Source organism: Macrobrachium nipponense, chromosome 25, assembly GCF_015104395.2.
Source record: "Macrobrachium nipponense isolate FS-2020 chromosome 25, ASM1510439v2, whole genome shotgun sequence".
NCBI lineage: Eukaryota > Metazoa > Arthropoda > Malacostraca > Decapoda > Palaemonidae > Macrobrachium > Macrobrachium nipponense.
In genome coordinates, this window is record NC_087214.1 from 33,266,069 (window position 1) to 33,284,324 (window position 18,256).

An 18,256-nucleotide genomic window follows, 5' to 3' on the forward strand; every position below is an offset into this window, starting at 1 on the left:
ACTGAAAATCATCGCTACTGAAATTCAAAAGTATGGGTGCCATAATCCACCTCACGGAACCCTAGACTGGTTAATGATGCCTTAGACAGTGTCACAGCCAGATATTTTGCCCTAATGTGTAATGACTTTATAATGAAAATATGGAATTTCATTTGCCTTATCCTATACGTACTCTGGTCTGCATGGTAGTTCTATAATTTTTCTTATGTCTGATTTGGTAAACTTACTGGTAAATCTTGGCCTAGAATGAGAGAGAAAAAAAAGTCACCTTTTCAGAATACTAACATTTCCTCCATCTCTTTATTTATCGTATCTTCTTGTTAAATAAGTAAAAAAAAAGCAAAAGAGAACGATAAAAGTATCGTTAGTAACATTATAATTGCTGCTTAAATGCTAAATCATAAACAACTGAATGAAAACAGTCGTTTTGCTACAACAGCCAAACCGAGTCTGATAAGAATAATGTCTTGCTTCCATTTCAACCATCTTATGATAGTAAAAGGTTACTGTAGTTTCGTTACAAATGACGTCAATTAAGTAGAATAGGACTTGATATTTTTTTATATTATGCATTTATTCGCTATGGAGAAAATATTGGCAGGGAAATATAGTACGCACTGCTAAATATAAGCTGCATTTGTAGCTTAATCCAATAGGATAACAGGTTGTTAGGTACTACAGTAAAAATGAAAGCAAGAGAGTTTCAAAGTTTAGCAGTAGAAAGAAATGCTTTCTGGATTGAGTAATTAAAAAGATTACTGATCGCTGAGAGTAAGATTACAGCGCAGGTGAGACTTGCTGATGGACACATTGGGATTTGAGTCAAGTTTTTGATGGTGAAATATTGCCTTTTCAACTAGACATTTCGTATCATTTTTGTTTTATTTTGGAATGTGTCTTATGTATTCATTTATGTGTTCATCTGACATGAGATGGAAGTCTGTTGTTTTGTGTGCATAGTTGATTGTGATTTTAAAATCTTGATATAGTATATACATTTCAATCCATAGAACACACTGAAATAGCTAAAACTCTTGACCACGGAGGCATGTTACGCCATCATAATTTCATCTTTTTATCAGTATATTACCAATGACGGGTCTGTGTGCATATTTCGAACCAACAAAGGTGCTCCGAACTATCGCTTAGTGAAGATCGATCTGAGCGATCCAGCACCCGAGAAGTGGGTGACCCTCATCCCAGAGCACAAGAAGGACGTCTTGGACTGGGCTGCGTGTGTGCATAACGACAAGCTAGTCATATGTTACATATCGGACGTCAAGGTAAGCCGTGGTCATTTCTGTATGATTGTGGGGTTATTGCATTGATGATCTCGAAGACAGAATTCACTGAAGGGCTTTTCCAAGAGTGCACGACGGGGTTCCATACCTGTAATTGCTACTGTAAATTCAGAAAAATAATTATTATGCCTGAATATTAAATTCATTGATGCGCATTCCTTTATGATAATAGAGTATAGAACTATATGGCCCAGGAGATTACATATAATTTACGGTATTAAAAATTATTTTATCATACAAGATAGTTGGTAGTGTTAGTTTCAAGCTTCAGATACAGAGGTAATAAGAGTATACGTCATTTAATACCCCATTCTTACGTGAGTTTGGTTCCAGACCCTCTCACGCAAGTCAAGTTTCAGCGAAAGTTTGGCACGGTCTCTAAAAATGCTAATAAATGTTTATGTCTAGATTTAGATCACTAAATATATGACCCTAATTATGCTCCCCAAGTAATAATTTAATTTTGTTTAAAAGCTAACTTTTAAATCAAAATGAAGTTGCTATAATTTCATCTTAAAGTCAGCTTAATACATTACCTTTAAAAAAGAAATAAATGGGTGGGAAAAATATAGGAGTGTGTGACAATTACATAATATTGTTTCTCTCTTCTTCCTCCCTCCTTCCGACCAATCTATTTTTAGAAGTCTTCTCAACTTCGCTTTTAAGAAATTCTTTATTCTGTCTCTTTCTCATTGTTCTGAAATTTCTTTCTGTGAACAAACAGTGCTTCTTATTTAGACTGATAAAACTTACTTATGTGTCTATGTTTTAGAATGACATATGTACAGTTCTTTCTAGACAGTGAAGGTAAAATTAGGTCAATGAGAGCTATCACATATAAATATTGTAATAACAGTTATTTATATTATTATTACAGTATTATTATCATTATTATTATTATTTGAAAATATTATTAACCTATACATGTAACATAAAAATTCTCATCTCAGTAAAAGAGGGAGAGAATTATTATTGTTATTATTTTAATGTTATTTAATTTACACATAAAAGCTTGAAAACCTATAAATTACATAAAAAATGAAACACTTTTGCAGTGTTTCTCAAGGATTCACAATTGTTTACATGTCTTCGAAAAACTAGCACATGATAATTAGGTTCCAATGAAAAGTTTGTGCTATTGTGAATTTGCGTAGCTTGAATTGCATGTATTACTGTACATTATTTGAACAAGACTGCAGAATCCCATGTTAATTCAGTCATTATGGCAGCCCAGTATGAGACTTTAAACCACTTTCAATTCAAATGATGTTTTCTTTTTCTAGAGTGTGCTACAACTTCATAACCTTAACACAGGAGAACACATCACCACTTTACCTCTAGATATAGGAACAGTCAGTGGTTACTCAGGTAAACGTCACCACTCAGAGATGTTCTACCAGTTTACTTCTTTCCTATCTCCAGGCATTATTTACCACCTGGACCTAACTCAGGAACCTCTGACACCTAAGGTGGGTAATGCATAATGTATATTCCTTACAAAGTACTTTGTAAATCTTTCCATAACTACAAGAGCATGTTATATGAGTCAGACAAGATCTAAAGCTAGCATACACATGATATATTTCAGAGTTTTCATGGTTGCTTTTCACATTAGTGTTTTTGTAGATTTTCATGTAAGCCATTGATTGCAAGCAACAGCTTAAGCTATCCTTGCTTTAAGACATCATCTGCATGTTTTTTTTTTTTTTTACCAGCATGGAGCATCAGGTATACTTACAATAAACGTTTGACTTGCAGGTGTTCAGGGAAATCAAGATAGAAGGATTCGATCCTTCGCAGTTCGAAATGAAGCAAGTCTTCTACTCAAGCAAAGACGGAACGAGGATCCCCATGTTTTTAGTTCACGGCCGCGGAATGAAGCACGACGGTTCGGCCCCTACGTTGCTCTACGGCTACGGCGGATTCAACATTAGTATTCAGCCATACTTCAGTATCTCACGGGTCATCTTCCTCCAGCTATTTAAGGGTATTATTGCCATACCAAACATCAGAGGTGGAGGGTGAGTCACTGTTCAGAGTAGAAATGGGATTTGGTTGTCACTGTAATTGTAGTGTTATTAAACAGGAGCACACATTCATTTTCTATTTGGAATCTTTTTATGCAAGTAAATGGCTTTTTAAGTACGTTAAATACAGTGGACCCCCTGTATTCGCGGACTCACGCATTCGCCAATTTCTCTCTGGAACATTTCCCCCTATTATTTGCAGGAAATTCGCCTGTTCACACTATTTTTCTATGAGAAATATCCACATTTTTTTTTTTATCAATTTCATTATAAAAGGCACTTTTTGTGATAAAACTATTTAAAATACCAGGTATAAACATTTTTAGTGGGTTTTTCTCGAGTTTTAACTAACAAAATAGGCTGTTTTAAGCATTTTGATAGGGGTTCCAAATATTTGCTGGGTGTTCTGGTACGCATCTCCGTGAATGAGGGGGGACCACTGTATTAGTCATTGCTCATTTTGAAGAATAGATATTACAGTGGTACCTCGTTTGTCGAAGTCTCTTATGTCGAACATGGCATTTTTCGACCCAAATTTTTAAAGAAATTTTGTACGTATCTTTTGTCAAACGCGCTTGTAGTTCGACCTGACCGATTGTCTTGTTAATACTTGTGCTAGACAGTAAAAACATTACTGTATGTACATAAAAGCAGTACCAATTCACATAAAAAAGTAAAAGGTAATTTCAAAATAAAACTGATAAAACCTGAAAACAATAAAAAAAAAGAAAAAAAAATCTTACTTGAGCCAGTGTTCAGTGCACTGAGTATGACAATAGAGAGAGAGGGAAGGGATGTTGGTGGGTTACTGGGTGGAAGACAGGGGCCTGCTACCCACTGACCTCCCAGCTGGGCAAAGATGAGTATTCTCTTTCACTACATTACTGCGTTTTGTCAGTTTCTTTCACTTACTTTTGATTTGGCCGAATCGCTTCTTTTTTTTACCGTAAAATACCTATCGAGTGACACTTGCTTTTTACAAATTTTTAGCATTGTAAAGTAACTCAGCTCCATAATAAACACACTATCTTTGTGTTCAGCTTGTGTGCCTTGGATTGTTTGCTTAACTAACTGGTGAAAAGTTATTTGATCTCTCTTACCTGTTCTTGCTTGCATTCTTTACTTATTACTTATTTGGGTGCAAAATCCTCATGTTTACTTTAAATTTTCTGCTGTTTGCCAACAGAAAGTTGATGTGTTGTGACATATTCTTTTTGCACTCAAGATCCAAGTGTAATCATGCATCATTTTCACCAAACTATTCGTAAATCTTACATGGAAACAAACTTTAAAAAAATTTTTACTTCATATAATGTACTTTATTTCTTTACACTCTTTTAAGTTTTGAACACATTAATAATAGAAAAAATTTGAAAAGGGGGATTTTTTGGGTGGCCTGGAATGAATTTTTATGATTCTAGTTATTTCTTATGGGATATGTGTTTCATGTTTTGAACAAATCACATTTTGACCAGCCTTCTGGAATGGATTAAGTTCAAAGTCCGAGGTACTACTGTATAAATTTAAGATGTATGAGACTGCATGGAGTTTAGTCACACAGGTGTTCAGTTTTCTAAAAATTCACTTTAGATTTACATTTAATTTTATGTATTTGATTTTTTATGATTATGCCTGGAGACATCACAATAATCTGGAAAACAACAGATCACAATTATTTTCTAAATAAAAACTCAATAAAAACATATACAGTTGTACTCATTGATTAAGGCTCTTGTCTTCATGAACTCATGGGCATATGCATCAGATTTTTCATACAAAACATACAGTTATAGATTGTTCCATGTAATTATTATTCTTTTTGTCTTGAACAGTCTCATGATCATATCTTAAATACGTCACATTCATCCATCTTAGATGGTAGCTTATCAAGCTTTTGGGCAAATTTAATCAAAGTATCTTTTCATCTTCATGAAGGCTGCTCTGGTTCTTGTAGTTAGTTGAAGATTAATGTTAGACGATTCTTATGTAATAGAATTACGGATGCATGTTGTTAATGTTTGGGATATAGTCGATCAAATGATGTCATGATATATAATTAATTGGTAAAGGCTATCCTGAACAATGTAATATTTTAAAAACAAAGTATTTTTTTCATACATAAAAAAATTCAGACACTATTTATAAGTAAACTTCATGGTGAGCAGATTACCCCCATAGACTTTCACTAATAAAGAAAATAACAGTAGCTATGTAAGTGTTTGCTTGAGCAGATATTCCTGATGTCCAGCAACCCTTGACCTCTGGGCTCCCAGAGATGTGAGAGTTACGGACGCACACGCGAGGGTATTTGCTGTTATCTTTGCTGTCACGTTCTTTTTTTTTTTTTTTACAATGCCTAGAGTGTTTGGAGGTAAATTTATAAGTTTTAAATGAGAGTGTTCTTTTTGTATTTTTTCCCAATTCCATTGATTTTGACAGGGAGTATGGAGAGGCCTGGCACAATGCAGGGCGACTGCACAATAAGCAGAACGTATTCGACGACTTCCAGGCCGCTGCAGAGTATCTGATCGATGAAGGATACACTTGCAACAGAAAGATAATCATTCAGGGCGGTTCAAATGGAGGTCTCTTGGTTGGTGCGTGTATCAACCAAAAGCCCGAATTGTTTGGAGCTGCTGTGGCTCAAGTTGGGTAAGGCCTGTGAACGTCATTTGACAGCTGTGTCGAGCATCATGGCCACAAGTTTAATACTCTATTATATAGGATACTCTTCTTGATTATATAAAGATTTTTATTTTTGGGTAACTGCAGGAATGCATTCTCTTATAGTACATAAAAGCTCCATGAAGATAGACTTGACATTATGCCATTTTTAAGTTTGTAGAAGATTCTTTTTTTTTTTTTTACTTTTAATAACCTTTGGCTTTATTATCCATTTTTATAGGTATTTTATTTTTATGTATATTTCTACTTAAAATTCATCCATCACAATAAGTGTTGAGTAAAAATTTAAATTTTTCTTACATATTTTTGTGGTGGATGACCACAATGGTGTATGACAGAGTAAATGGAAATAAAAAAAATTGTGTACATTTTTTCAGTGTAATGGACATGTTACGTTTCCATAAATTCACGATTGGCTACGCCTGGTGCTCTGATTATGGAAATCCTGATGAGAAAGAACATTTTGATAATATCATCAAGTATTCACCTCTCCACAATATTAAAATACCTCCCCAAGGTCTTCAGGTATGTTTTGCCAATGTTTAATTTATGTGACATTTCTACAGCCTAGAGATTTTATAGTACGAATAACTTTTATTTATGAGAAGACATTATCTTCCAATTTTCTTTGGGAAATTACAAAAATGATTGAGGAATTGTCAAAACTTCACCAGTGAAGATAGAATTGATTGTTGGTGTAATGTTAGAAGCATTGTGAATTAATAGAGTATAATAATGAATCAGTGACAATACCCTTCACCTTTTGTCTAGTACCCAGCAACACTGATGCTGACTGCAGACCACGACGATAGAGTAGTGCCTCTTCATTCATTCAAATTCACTGCCGAACTGCAGCATAAACTTGGGAGTGCGTCTTCGCAGACTAATCCTCTCCTAATTCGTATTGAAACCAAAGCTGGTCATGGTGGTGGAAAGCCTACAGCAAAGATTGTAAGTAGATTTTAGTGTATTTTTTGACATGTTAGTGATTTACTCTTGCTACTCTTATGTATGAATGATGGATGAACTTAGTTAAAAATTTAAGCACTGGGTCAATTTTAGCTATTTATCTCTTCAAAGTAAGTAGGAATATTTTGAGTAGACAAAATTCAAGCAACCAAAAGTCCCACAAACTAAGGAGTGAATATCCACGCAAAAGGCAAGAGTTATTATCCACGTAGGAACAAGCAGTACATTTTATGATAATTTGCATACCCTAACTGCTATTCAGATGCTCTGCTGTCACTATAAAGGAATGAAATAGTTATTGTAGTTTAACTTGTCCCTTACCTCAGTAAATGGCCCTCTTTTTCCTTATATATTATTGTTAAATTAAATTATATTTATACTAATTTGGTGACAGATGGCTAAATCTGACTTGAAAAGTTGATGATGCAGATGGCCGTTAGTGATGAATATATATTCCCCAAGTTTAGGCCTTTGCACTTCCTTTTGTGCTGTGTTGATAATTAAAAACGCTCCATAATTCTTAGCCCAACTGTCATACATTGAGCTATATATTTGAGTTAGAGAAGAATTTTGTTCTTGTATGAATATGCTTCTTATTGTGTTCTCCGAATTTACTAATTTAGCCAATTTTGCTTTGATGAAGCCGCAGCTGAACCACAGCATTTATAATATTCTGTAATTTCAGATTGAGGAACACACTGACATCTTTTGCTTTGTCATGCAGTCTTTAGGATTGGAAATTTCATGACCACCATACAAGGACGTTACTCGGTCTTCGAAACTGTAGAGTTATGCATGTTCGCAAATTGGATTCCAGCTATTTTTTCTATGGCCAGTGAACTTTGTATACCAAATGAAATTACATTGTTTGGGTTTGCAAATTGTATGCAATTGAGTAATGAAATCAAGAAATGTGCACTTTCAGAATTATTTTAATCACATCCTTTTAATCTGTAATTGTGATCACAAGTCGTACAAGAAGTAAAGAGCTTAGCCTGATCATTTTTCAAGATTTGGAGAAGTAAATGCTACCTAATGGTTCTCATGTAAATCAATCATCTTTCAGTATAAGGCAGCTCAGGGAAGTAACTTCATGATTTGGGTTCAATTTGACCAGTAGCCAGCTTATGGTATTAATTTACCTTTAGCTTATCATTACAGTGTTTAATAATTATCTTGTATATTATAAATTTCTTTTAGAGGCCACGAGTCATACTGCTTGACTTGAATTGACAATAATTTGAACAAGACACAAGGTAAAATTAAAGTTGGACAGAAAAGTAGGAAGAGCTTCAGGAGAAAAGATGAAAACAAAAATGGCCTGTTGTATTTGATAACCCATTCAAGAACTTCCAAGTGCTCAAAATTCAAGTTCAAAGTGAAAGTGTTTCCACTGGATTACAGCTTTATTGTCAGCATACATATGTAGCAAACAGCTATCAGAAGTTATGTTATTGCTTAAGGTCATCTGAATACCTAAGGGCTTCTAAACTGAAATCAGTACACTGATGTAGAGTAGCTACAGTTAATGACGCAATTAAACTGGTGTCCAAAAAACCTAAACCGAGAGCCTGTAGTAATAATCTAAGCAGTTTTTAGGTTGTTACATAGGGGTAAAATTGACTTTGGGTTAAGTTAAGTTTAGTCAAACAGAAGTAAACTGATTATGTGGAAAACAAAATTGTCAAGACTCGTTACAAAGGTTTTCTTAAATTACTTGAATGGAAGATTTTTCATGTGTAACTAATACTGATATAAATACATATAGGGTAGTTACTTCTGTAATATACTGTAACATATAATGAAATCCATATACTTCAGTACTGCTCTCTCAGAAGACAAAGGATGACTGTCATGTAACTATCAGGTTCTATTTGAAGTTAGTGTCCATACTCTTTTTTAAAAAGAAAATCTGTCAACCAGTGTAATTCATTCTAGCTCTAAAATTAAAAATGGTATTGTCATCGTGCCCCATTTTATACAAATTTCTAAAAGAACACAGTCTCAATAGACAAGAAAATACAGAATTTAAGAAAATATCCCTCTATAGCAATTTCAGTTTCTAAAAATATATTCACAGTACATTAAGATTACTTATTTGTCACAATGAGACAGCTTGAAAAATGTAATACTGAAGTTAATTACTGTTAGATTTGACAACCGACATTCACTGATGGGTCAAAATTTCCCTCAAAACTGTTGGTCAGATCTACAGAAATTTTGATAATCCTCAGCAAAGCCATGTTTGTAAATAGTATTTTTTGTTTACACAGGTAATAAATACTCTGCTGACATTTTTCACGTTCTGCAAACACCCCCTCCCAGTTATGTATGCCAGCCCCCCTCACTGCAACGGAAGGAAGAATTTCGGAATTGGCAGTGAATGTTGGTTGCAATTTAAGTACTCAACAAACCACAGGCTGTGGAAATTGTTTGTTAATGTAGCTTTTCTATTGTAGGGATTTACACATGGACAGAATTGCTTAATCTAAGCTCCTTTTTTTGTGTTTATCATTTCAAAAAACTCTTAACTTTTACTTATAAACTATGCAGTAATCTATGAACACAGGAGACATACTTTTTATAACAAAGAAAACACTGAAATGAAAGGGAACTATGAGTTACTACAATATCTGTAAAAACAGAGCTTTATACATAATACAGTTAGACTGCTAAAAGAAAAAAACAGCAGAGTATGTGTGACAAATTCCAATGTCCACATCACACATGTATGTTTAACATTTCTTAATTCTAGTGGCATTCTGGCACATCAAAAGAAAAGTTTTGTTAAACCATCAATTCTACACAAACATTTATCAGGTCCAGTTTAAAGATTAAAAAATTTTAATATTTCAGTAATCCTTTACAACCACATCAAACAAATGAGAAATGTGTGCTATTTTTAGTCATGTTCAAACTATTCTGGTTGGTTTTTATAACTATCCTAATGTAACTACAAACATTTATGGACATTAAAATGTGACAAAACTGTATTTTAAAAATGACATTGAACAGAGCTTTGGGAACGTACAAAATCATAATAGTAATTAAGATAGTACTCAAGCATGCTTGTGGGTGAATTTCCTCATTTGCATATATGTAATGAAACACTGAAGTGCCACAAGAAAAGTCCTACATGATGTTACCAGAATGTGTTTTTTCACTTGAATGATAGGTACCAAATATATCACTTCTGATATAGTATGCTGGATATAGTCGAGCATGTCTGGAAGCAGCAGTATGTTACATAAAAAGGAGGAGTATTTTACATAAAAATATCAACATCTTCTATGAACAGCAGATGAATAATTGTAAAGTATGTGGAATGAAATGAAGACTAGATATTTAAAAAATATAACTAACAACTCATGGACATCCATATTACACTTGACACAATGCAGAATATTGTTTAAATAAGTCGACTCCATCGTGAAGAATTGGGTTAAACGGAAAATGAGATGCTATAAACTATACACATTTTAACAATAATATTCAACTTATTAAACAAATTATACAACAATAAACACAATAAAAATCTTTATAACATCACATGTATACACTATAATAATACTTCAGATTTGAGAACCTCGGCATCAATAATAATTTGCTTAAACCCCTCTTCCGTAAAATGCAGATCTGACAACATCAACAATTTCAACATGAAATACATACTTTCAATATTTGTGCAGGACACAACAACAGTAATATCATTAATTTCCAATATGATTATTATTTTAGTTTTTTAAATTAACAGCAATTGAAACAAATTCACAAAACAACAATTATTGAATGACCCTAAAATGAGCAAAATCTTCTTGGAAAATCTTGATGACCACCAAACGTTGCTTTGTTTCACGACAATTCTTTGGCGTCTGGGAAAGGGAAACAGCAATGTGTTTCACTGGTATTGTTGGACTGGCTCCACTGTCCCTGGTGGCATAAATTGCGCTTGCTGCGGGTTATAGTTGCTGGTGCTTCCTAACATCCCGCGGCGACTTCTGTACTTCTGCTGTTTTGCCATCTGAAATTCACAATTAATGTTAGAGTAGTTAGCCTCATGTCCAAATGATCTGAGCCAAAAGTGTTTTGGATAACTAACTGACACCCTACAGTATAATCTAGCTCATGTTTGTCAGCCTTACTAAGTCATGATAATGATTAGTTAAAAACAAACTACTACTACATATACAACTGGGAAAAACAGATTGCATTTTAGAATACTGAATTTGTTTAAATGAAGTGAAATTTAGCAAAACTTTCTTAGCAATTTTCTCCTCTAGATCTTGTAATTTCTTCATTACTGTGTGTACCAATGAGTCAGAAAGAGTATTTGGTTCCCGAGGCAGCGAAGTAGATCGAGAAGCAGTAGGCTGTGTCATCATCGCTGCGTCATGGATCTACGGCCGTTATAGCTCTACAGCCGACATGGTTATCACAGCCTAGTCTACCACTGGACTGCTGACAACCTAAACGGCAACCGTCTAAAGTTGACTGAGCTAAAGTACTGCTTAGGCTTTCTTATTCCAAACATAAATGGAGCACACAACGGCACAGCCGCTTATCTTACGAGAAAATACATATTTCTCCATAAGTTTGTTTGTATGGTGCTTTTACGTTGCATGGAACCAGTGGTTATTCAGCAACGGGACCAACAGCTTTATGTGACTTCCAAACCACGTCGAGAGTGAACTTCTATCACCAGGTGACTTCCAAACCACGTCGAGAGTGAACTTCTATCACCAGAAATACACATCTCTCACTCCTCAATGGAATGGCCGAGAATCGAACCCGCGACCACCGAGGCGGGACGCTAATTTTCCATAAGTGTGTGCTCCTGAAATGAAAGCGTAATACTATAATGATGCCACCGAAGACGACGAGAGGTTGGCAGCAGTGGGCTGAGACATCATGACTACCACCATTTTGCAAGCGGTTTTGGCTATGACGTCATCACACTTGATGGAAGCGTGTGGCTGTTGATGGTATTCTTGCAGCCAAAATCAAGAGACCCAACCTGCTGTGGCATTTCTACTTTACAAGGATGTGACAGTCCTGGCTCGAAGATGAAGAAGAAATTATTCTCCTCCTCTTGGCATGAGGATCAGTCACGAAGTTCCTGATTCTAGCCTTCTCCAACTCTTCACAGCCACACTAGACTAAACTTCCATCATTCACTTGTTTGCCAATTACAACCACTTCTTGTGCTTTCATAAAATAGGGATATAACAATCCTGGCTCGAAGATGGAGAAGAAACTTCTCCTCTTGGCTTGAGGATCAGCTACGAAGTCCCTATTCTACCAGGATTGGCAGGAGAACGCACTGGCGTCAAAGCCAGTCACCTAAGCTGGTTGATGCCTAAGCAGAAGGATACAGAGGAAAGACTTTTGTCTTTTCCATTATGTGACTGTTATATCTCCTAACGCTTGTAATTTCTCTCAAAAACAATGTGCATTAATAATCTCCACATCCAAAAGCATAGTTGTAAATTACTCTTGTACCTCGAAGTGAAAATGGAAGAGTGTCTGTGTAGGCCGCAGCTGTGAAGTGACGTCATGGCGGTCGCCATTTTATGACATCACTGAGCATCTCGAAAATGAACCCAGCACTCTACCAAGAGTGTAAGGCTGTTGATGTTATTCTCGTAGGCATAGCAACCTGACATTAAAGGCTGCCTTGTTGCACTATCTGCTTCTTTACAGATGATGACGACGCATCCGACCGCCATTCAGCCATTCAGTGCATATCAGGATATGAGGGACATCCATCACGTGGGACCCTGGATGGCAGCAAGATGTTATACATCAAACCAACTGTCCTTCTTGGGTTGGTTCTCCTGATAAGCCTAAAGCCGACCGCACACCTGCATCATCTCTACCCACGTATCTGGAACGAAAACAAGATGGCAATGCACACCTCTCCGACTTACTACACGATGAGTACCTCGACGTCGAAATCGTCTAAGAAAATATCAGGGTGTTTATCTGCTTCTTGTGATATCAAGGAAGTCTTGAAGCATGAGAAGGCTTCATGTTCACATACCCGGGAATTCCAAAAAACAGGGGGCAAACTAAACCAGCTTTAAAAGGATGGAGGCAAAGCACGTCCTCTCTTAAAGGCGGTAAGAAAATAACTAACGGGGTCACGACACCGTTGCCGAGAGCTCTGCATACCAAAATCGGCATCTTATAGAAAACAGAATTCATTTTATGGCTCGGGGGTACTTTAAGAAAATAGAACCAATCTTATGCAGAACCCCATCGATATGAATTTGACAAATGTAATGATGGAAATAAATCATACATAATAATGTTTGATTTATATTTGTCATCATTAGTACATTTGTCATCCGGCATGATGCATATTATTTTATTTTAATTTATCGTCCTTTAATCGTTCAACAAAAGTATATATTAGCTATGAGTATACAAAATTACAACCAAAACAACAATGACGTATAGATATTAAGTTTTATAAATAAACTTTTTAAACATAAATTACACACACAAAAAATACAGATACGCAACCTATTCAGTTTTATAAATCAGCTTTATAGAACGTATAGTCTGATAAAACAAATTTATAATTTTCTTCATATATCAGGGTATAAATACATTTGAGATTATATTTTACTAATTCCAGGTTTTATATCCTAGTTTTATGCTAATTTCTTTGGAGCCCCCCTACCCCATAATGTAGCTTGGCTCCTTGATTCCCTAGTGATGGAATAGTAGTTACGCCACTGGTAACAGGGTTGGAGTAATTACATGGTTCATGTCAGTTATAATGTAATCACATGTTTTATCATCAAATTACAATTACAATTCCATGAATTGAAACAATATCAAATAGCTTACAATTACTTTACAACCATTTAACTCATTAAATTCAATAACATTATAATTACAACAGTTGCAGCTATTTCAATCCTGCTAGTTTTATCTACAGTTTGATTTTTTTTTAGTTTGAATTACATACCCTTCGAATTACAATTACTGTAAAGTAGAAATATACAATTTCCTTGAATAGGCTATGTGTAATTAATTACATTTCAATTGCTCCAAAACTGACTCGTAATAAACAAAATATTGTTGTAGTACATTCCATTGGAATTAAATTAAATCACTGAATTCATAAAAGGTTATGGAAGACCCTGTGTTACCCTGTGCGCGTTGCAACAGACGTGCGAGACGAGCTGTGCAGCCTACTTATGCAGACTTATATGCTATGGTTGCCCGCCATTATGGCATCAACAAATCAATTGTAAGGTGTGTACATGAGAAGAAAACATTAACAGGTGCAAACTGCTTCCTGTGAATTGCTTCTGTGACTGCCATAAAGAAAGAAAGAGAAAAAAAAGGACATCCCACCATACTCAAATATGAATGACTAGAGAAAAGCCCTTATCCTTATTCGAATCCATGACAAGTAAGAGGTGAAACATCAAGCTCTGCACACCTGTATGACAAGTACTTTGTCATCCCTGGATAGAAAACCCAACGTTTAGTCATGTTTTCTAAAACAGACTACAAGAAGAGCTGGTTATTTTTGGAAAACCGAACTGGAATTTTTTATTTTAATCTTGAACAAGTTATTGCTGAAGCACAATCTAATGGAGAGCTTAGTACTACTCTCGCCCTACTTCTCTTTTAATTTTTGCATTTATTAGCAAGCAGGTCTGTCTTTCAGAGTTAAGGCCAACTGTTTGTTCCCGCACGAATACAAACCTAAACCTTCGGCCTTTACGTTGGGAAATTCTCCTGCACATGGTTATTAAAAAATTTGACGCACATGATCAAGGTATGGCTGAGGAATGCATGGTGTCACCCAGTGGGCTTAGAATGGGAGGAGCTTCTTAGATCTGGCCTTCCAGCATCTGATGCTTCCAGTGTTCTCTTAACCACCTTTTCGAGCGGATGTTAGCACTGTTCATCTCTCATCAAACCCAGTTTAATCACTTCCTGCCATTTTGTGAGTTTGTTTGCTTATTTATCAAGAAAACCCACAATTTACCAAAGCCTAGTGCTAAAAAGCAAAGGAAGTTGGCCTCGCTGTTCTCTTATGCAGGGTTTGTTGAGACTGTATTACCTCACCAAGGCAATTTCCTGTTGACTCCCATACTGCCTGTTAAATTAATCAGTCACTGGTATCCATCCTTCTTGTATCGTTGTATCCTTGCTTCTTGTATGTCCTTTGGTAACAGGAACTTCAACTCTAGGATATCCCCCTTTCGAAGAGCTAACAGAGAGTCTACATCTACAGCACAGCTTAACTTGGTCAATGCTGGATCTCTTCTGATCCTCACTCGTGTCCCTTATGAGCCTTTACAGGGTTCTCCAGATAGATCTTCAACTCTCAACACTGTATTTTTACTTGCCTTAGCATCAACCAAGAGTGGGTGAATTTCATGGCCTTTCTTTAGGGTTAAAACACTCAAGGAAGTGCCTCAGTGTCGTGGTCGTTATGGTGTTGGCCTGCCACCGAGTGAGTTCGATTCTTGGGCATTTCATTGACGAGTGAGAGATGTGTATTTCTGGTGACAGAAGTTCACTTTCGACGTGGTTCGGAAGTCGCGTAAAGCCGTTGGACCTGTTGCTGAATAACCACTGGTTCCATGCAACGTAAAAACACCATACAAACAAACAAACAAACAAAAACTTGAGGGGTTGGAGTTAAGTTTCTTTTAAATTTGTCTCTGAATTCATGGCTAAGACTCGGAATACATTAGATCCCAATCAGAGATTGAAGTCCTTTTCGATTCCGTCCCTTGCAGATTTTGTACGTAATGATCCTAGTGAGATGCTCTTATGTCCAGTTCGGGTACTATGCTACTATCAAAAAATAACTCGATACCTCAGACCTGGGTGTCGAATGTTTTTGTTAGTGCAGGCTGGAACAAGAAAGAAGTGTTCAGGTATACCATCTCCTGACTAAGGGAGGTTATCAAAGGTGCATACATACACTTCTAATCTAGATGACAGCTCAATACGAACTAAAGCTCATGATTTGATTGGTCTCTGCCCCTCCATTGCTGTTAAAAAAAATATTGGTTCAGAGAATACTGAATGCTGGTACATGGAATTGTCAGACCACCTTTAGCTCCTTGTACCTGACGGACTTCACTCAAAGGTCCTTCAACATTTTGTTTCTAGTTGTCTACCTTGACCAGTGCTCCTTGTGGGCAGATTGTAACTTGTTGATGTGAAAGAGCATGATTCCATGAATAGTCTTTTTCCTTTCTCCTTTTCCTCCTTTGCTCCTGGTGAGCAGTAAAGAGAGCAATCTCCAGTCATGGATCTGTTTAGATACAGATGTGTTAGATGAGTTTATTTCTTTACTTTTCATACAATGAATAAATCCCAGAAATAGAAATAACACCATTCTTTAATCTATGATCACAGGTAGTGAACCAATCAGTCACTTTTACGACAGTACATTCCTGCCTTTCTTCTTGACACATTATGGAATCTTATTTCCATCGTCCCAAAAGCCTGGATGGCTGAATAATAGGAAAACATTTTTTGTCCTTTTATTAAGAGGCTTTTGACTCCTACCTATACTCAAATATTGGTCTGGAATGAGCCCTGGTTGGGCAGACCTACACTCGGTCATGGCTTACTTTTCCTCTCGCCAACAAGTCTCCCAATGTAAAGGCCGAAGGTTTGTATTCGTATGGGAACAAACCACAAATATTTAATCAATTTGTATTTTTCCCAACATACAAACAAACCAGAGGCCTTTACATTAAAGGGGCACCTTGGCCACCCCTCATTCAGTTTTCTTGGGCTACAAGATCACTGGGGCACGATTTTTTTTATAACCAGTTTCCAGCGCCATAGGAGAATTTCCTAATGTAAAGGCCTCAGGTTTGTATGTTGGGAAAAATACAAAATTATTAAAAATTTGATTTTTCATTGTTCATCTTTTGACCTATTTGGTCAGGCCTGGATTGGATAAAGACATGGGGATGCTTATCCAAATGGCTTCTGCATTTCAAAAATGCAGACTGAACTGAAAAGAAAAATTAGAATATCATAATACAATCACTAACATCAAACTTTGTAAGGGATAACACACATGCAATTTAATGACTAACCTCATCCTTTAATTCCGTTAACTGGCCGACAAGATTATCTACAAGCGCCTGAGTTCGATCAAGTTTGGCATTGAGACATCTAACCTCATTAACTTCTCCCTCCGCCTCTCCAATGCTTATTAAAGACATGGCTCGCATTCGTGGGAACCAATTTAAATCTTTCTCCTGAAATTACATTTGCTTAAGTGAATCTCACATACAGTAATTGAAAATCATATCCAGAAAAGTCCATACTCGACTAAAACCTAAGCTACGTGCAGCCTTCCCTACAGCCAATAGAGCTTGTGTATAATGAAGATGTTTTTAATATTTATACTGGGTATTTTATCCACCTAAGCAGCAAACTTGTGTCGATATAAAATTCCACAATATATTTACAAATGTATTTCACAAGACAACTATGGGATATTATTTTCTGGAATTTTATGTCACGTGCCTGCAGTTTCTGACATAAAAATCATTGCTCTGAAAACTTAAATGCCAACATACCTGCACTAGAGTATAGACGTAGCTTTCAGGTCCAGTGAATTCTGTTGGATCTTTGACACTAACATGGACATAGAAGTACAAATAATGCCACATGTTGTGTTCTCGTTTTATGTGGTCTTCAAAACTAACAGCTTTGTTGTCGAAACTGGCACGTTTCAAACCTAGGAAATATGATGCAACACATTATATAGAGATACGTACAATTATAGATGTTGTGGGAAAGTGTGCGATAAAAACACCTAAATACATACATGACACATTAATACTGAAGGCAACAATTATTATTTCTTATAATTATTATTATTATTATTATTATTATTATTATTATTATTATTATTATTAATGTTGTTGTTGTATTACAGTACCCAAATTTTTTAATAGTTTTATCACAAAAAGTACACTTGGTCACAAAAATATGAAAATACAGTAATTTGGGAATATTTCTTAGTGAAAAATACTATGAAAGATGGGTATAGAAGGTCCATAGAAAAATCTGTGGATCGTGGGAGTCGACTGTATTATTATTACTATTATTATTATTATTATTACATATTAAGCAATTTAACCAAGACAAAATAGTACTTTACTCTAAGGCAGGACCAAGAGTTTGCATTTAAAAATAAAATTTTAATTTTATTTAATAACTTGTAATTCTTTCAAATTCTGATATCATTACTGGATATAGGTAGAT

General features: G+C 35.7%; 2 protein-coding genes across 20 annotated transcripts in view; one reads left to right on the plus strand and one right to left on the minus strand.

Moving 5' to 3' along the window:
• Positions 1-7,909, plus strand: part of LOC135199327 (prolyl endopeptidase-like) — a 119,509-nt gene extending 111,600 nt beyond the window's left edge. Inside the window, exons 9-15 of the mRNA XM_064227262.1 lie at positions 1,083-1,283; positions 2,585-2,770; positions 3,060-3,322; positions 5,768-5,980; positions 6,391-6,538; positions 6,785-6,964; positions 7,668-7,909. Of these exons, the coding sequence (XP_064083332.1) occupies positions 1,083-1,283; positions 2,585-2,770; positions 3,060-3,322; positions 5,768-5,980; positions 6,391-6,538; positions 6,785-6,964; positions 7,668-7,730 (1,254 nt within the window). The 3' untranslated portion in view covers positions 7,731-7,909. The remainder of the gene's footprint in view (positions 1-1,082; positions 1,284-2,584; positions 2,771-3,059; positions 3,323-5,767; positions 5,981-6,390; positions 6,539-6,784; positions 6,965-7,667) is intronic.
• Positions 7,910-8,369: 460 nt separating this feature from the next.
• Positions 8,370-18,256, minus strand: part of LOC135199325 (inositol 1,4,5-trisphosphate receptor-like) — a 335,174-nt gene continuing 325,287 nt past the window's right edge. For all 19 annotated transcript variants that reach the window (XM_064227241.1, XM_064227242.1, XM_064227250.1 and 16 more), the window contains 3 exons: positions 17,566-17,726; positions 17,077-17,241; positions 8,370-11,003 (listed from right to left, as the gene is read on the minus strand). In XM_064227241.1, coding sequence (XP_064083311.1) covers positions 10,881-11,003; positions 17,077-17,241; positions 17,566-17,726 — 449 coding nt within the window. In that variant the 3' untranslated portion in view covers positions 8,370-10,880. The remainder of the gene's footprint in view (positions 11,004-17,076; positions 17,242-17,565; positions 17,727-18,256) is intronic.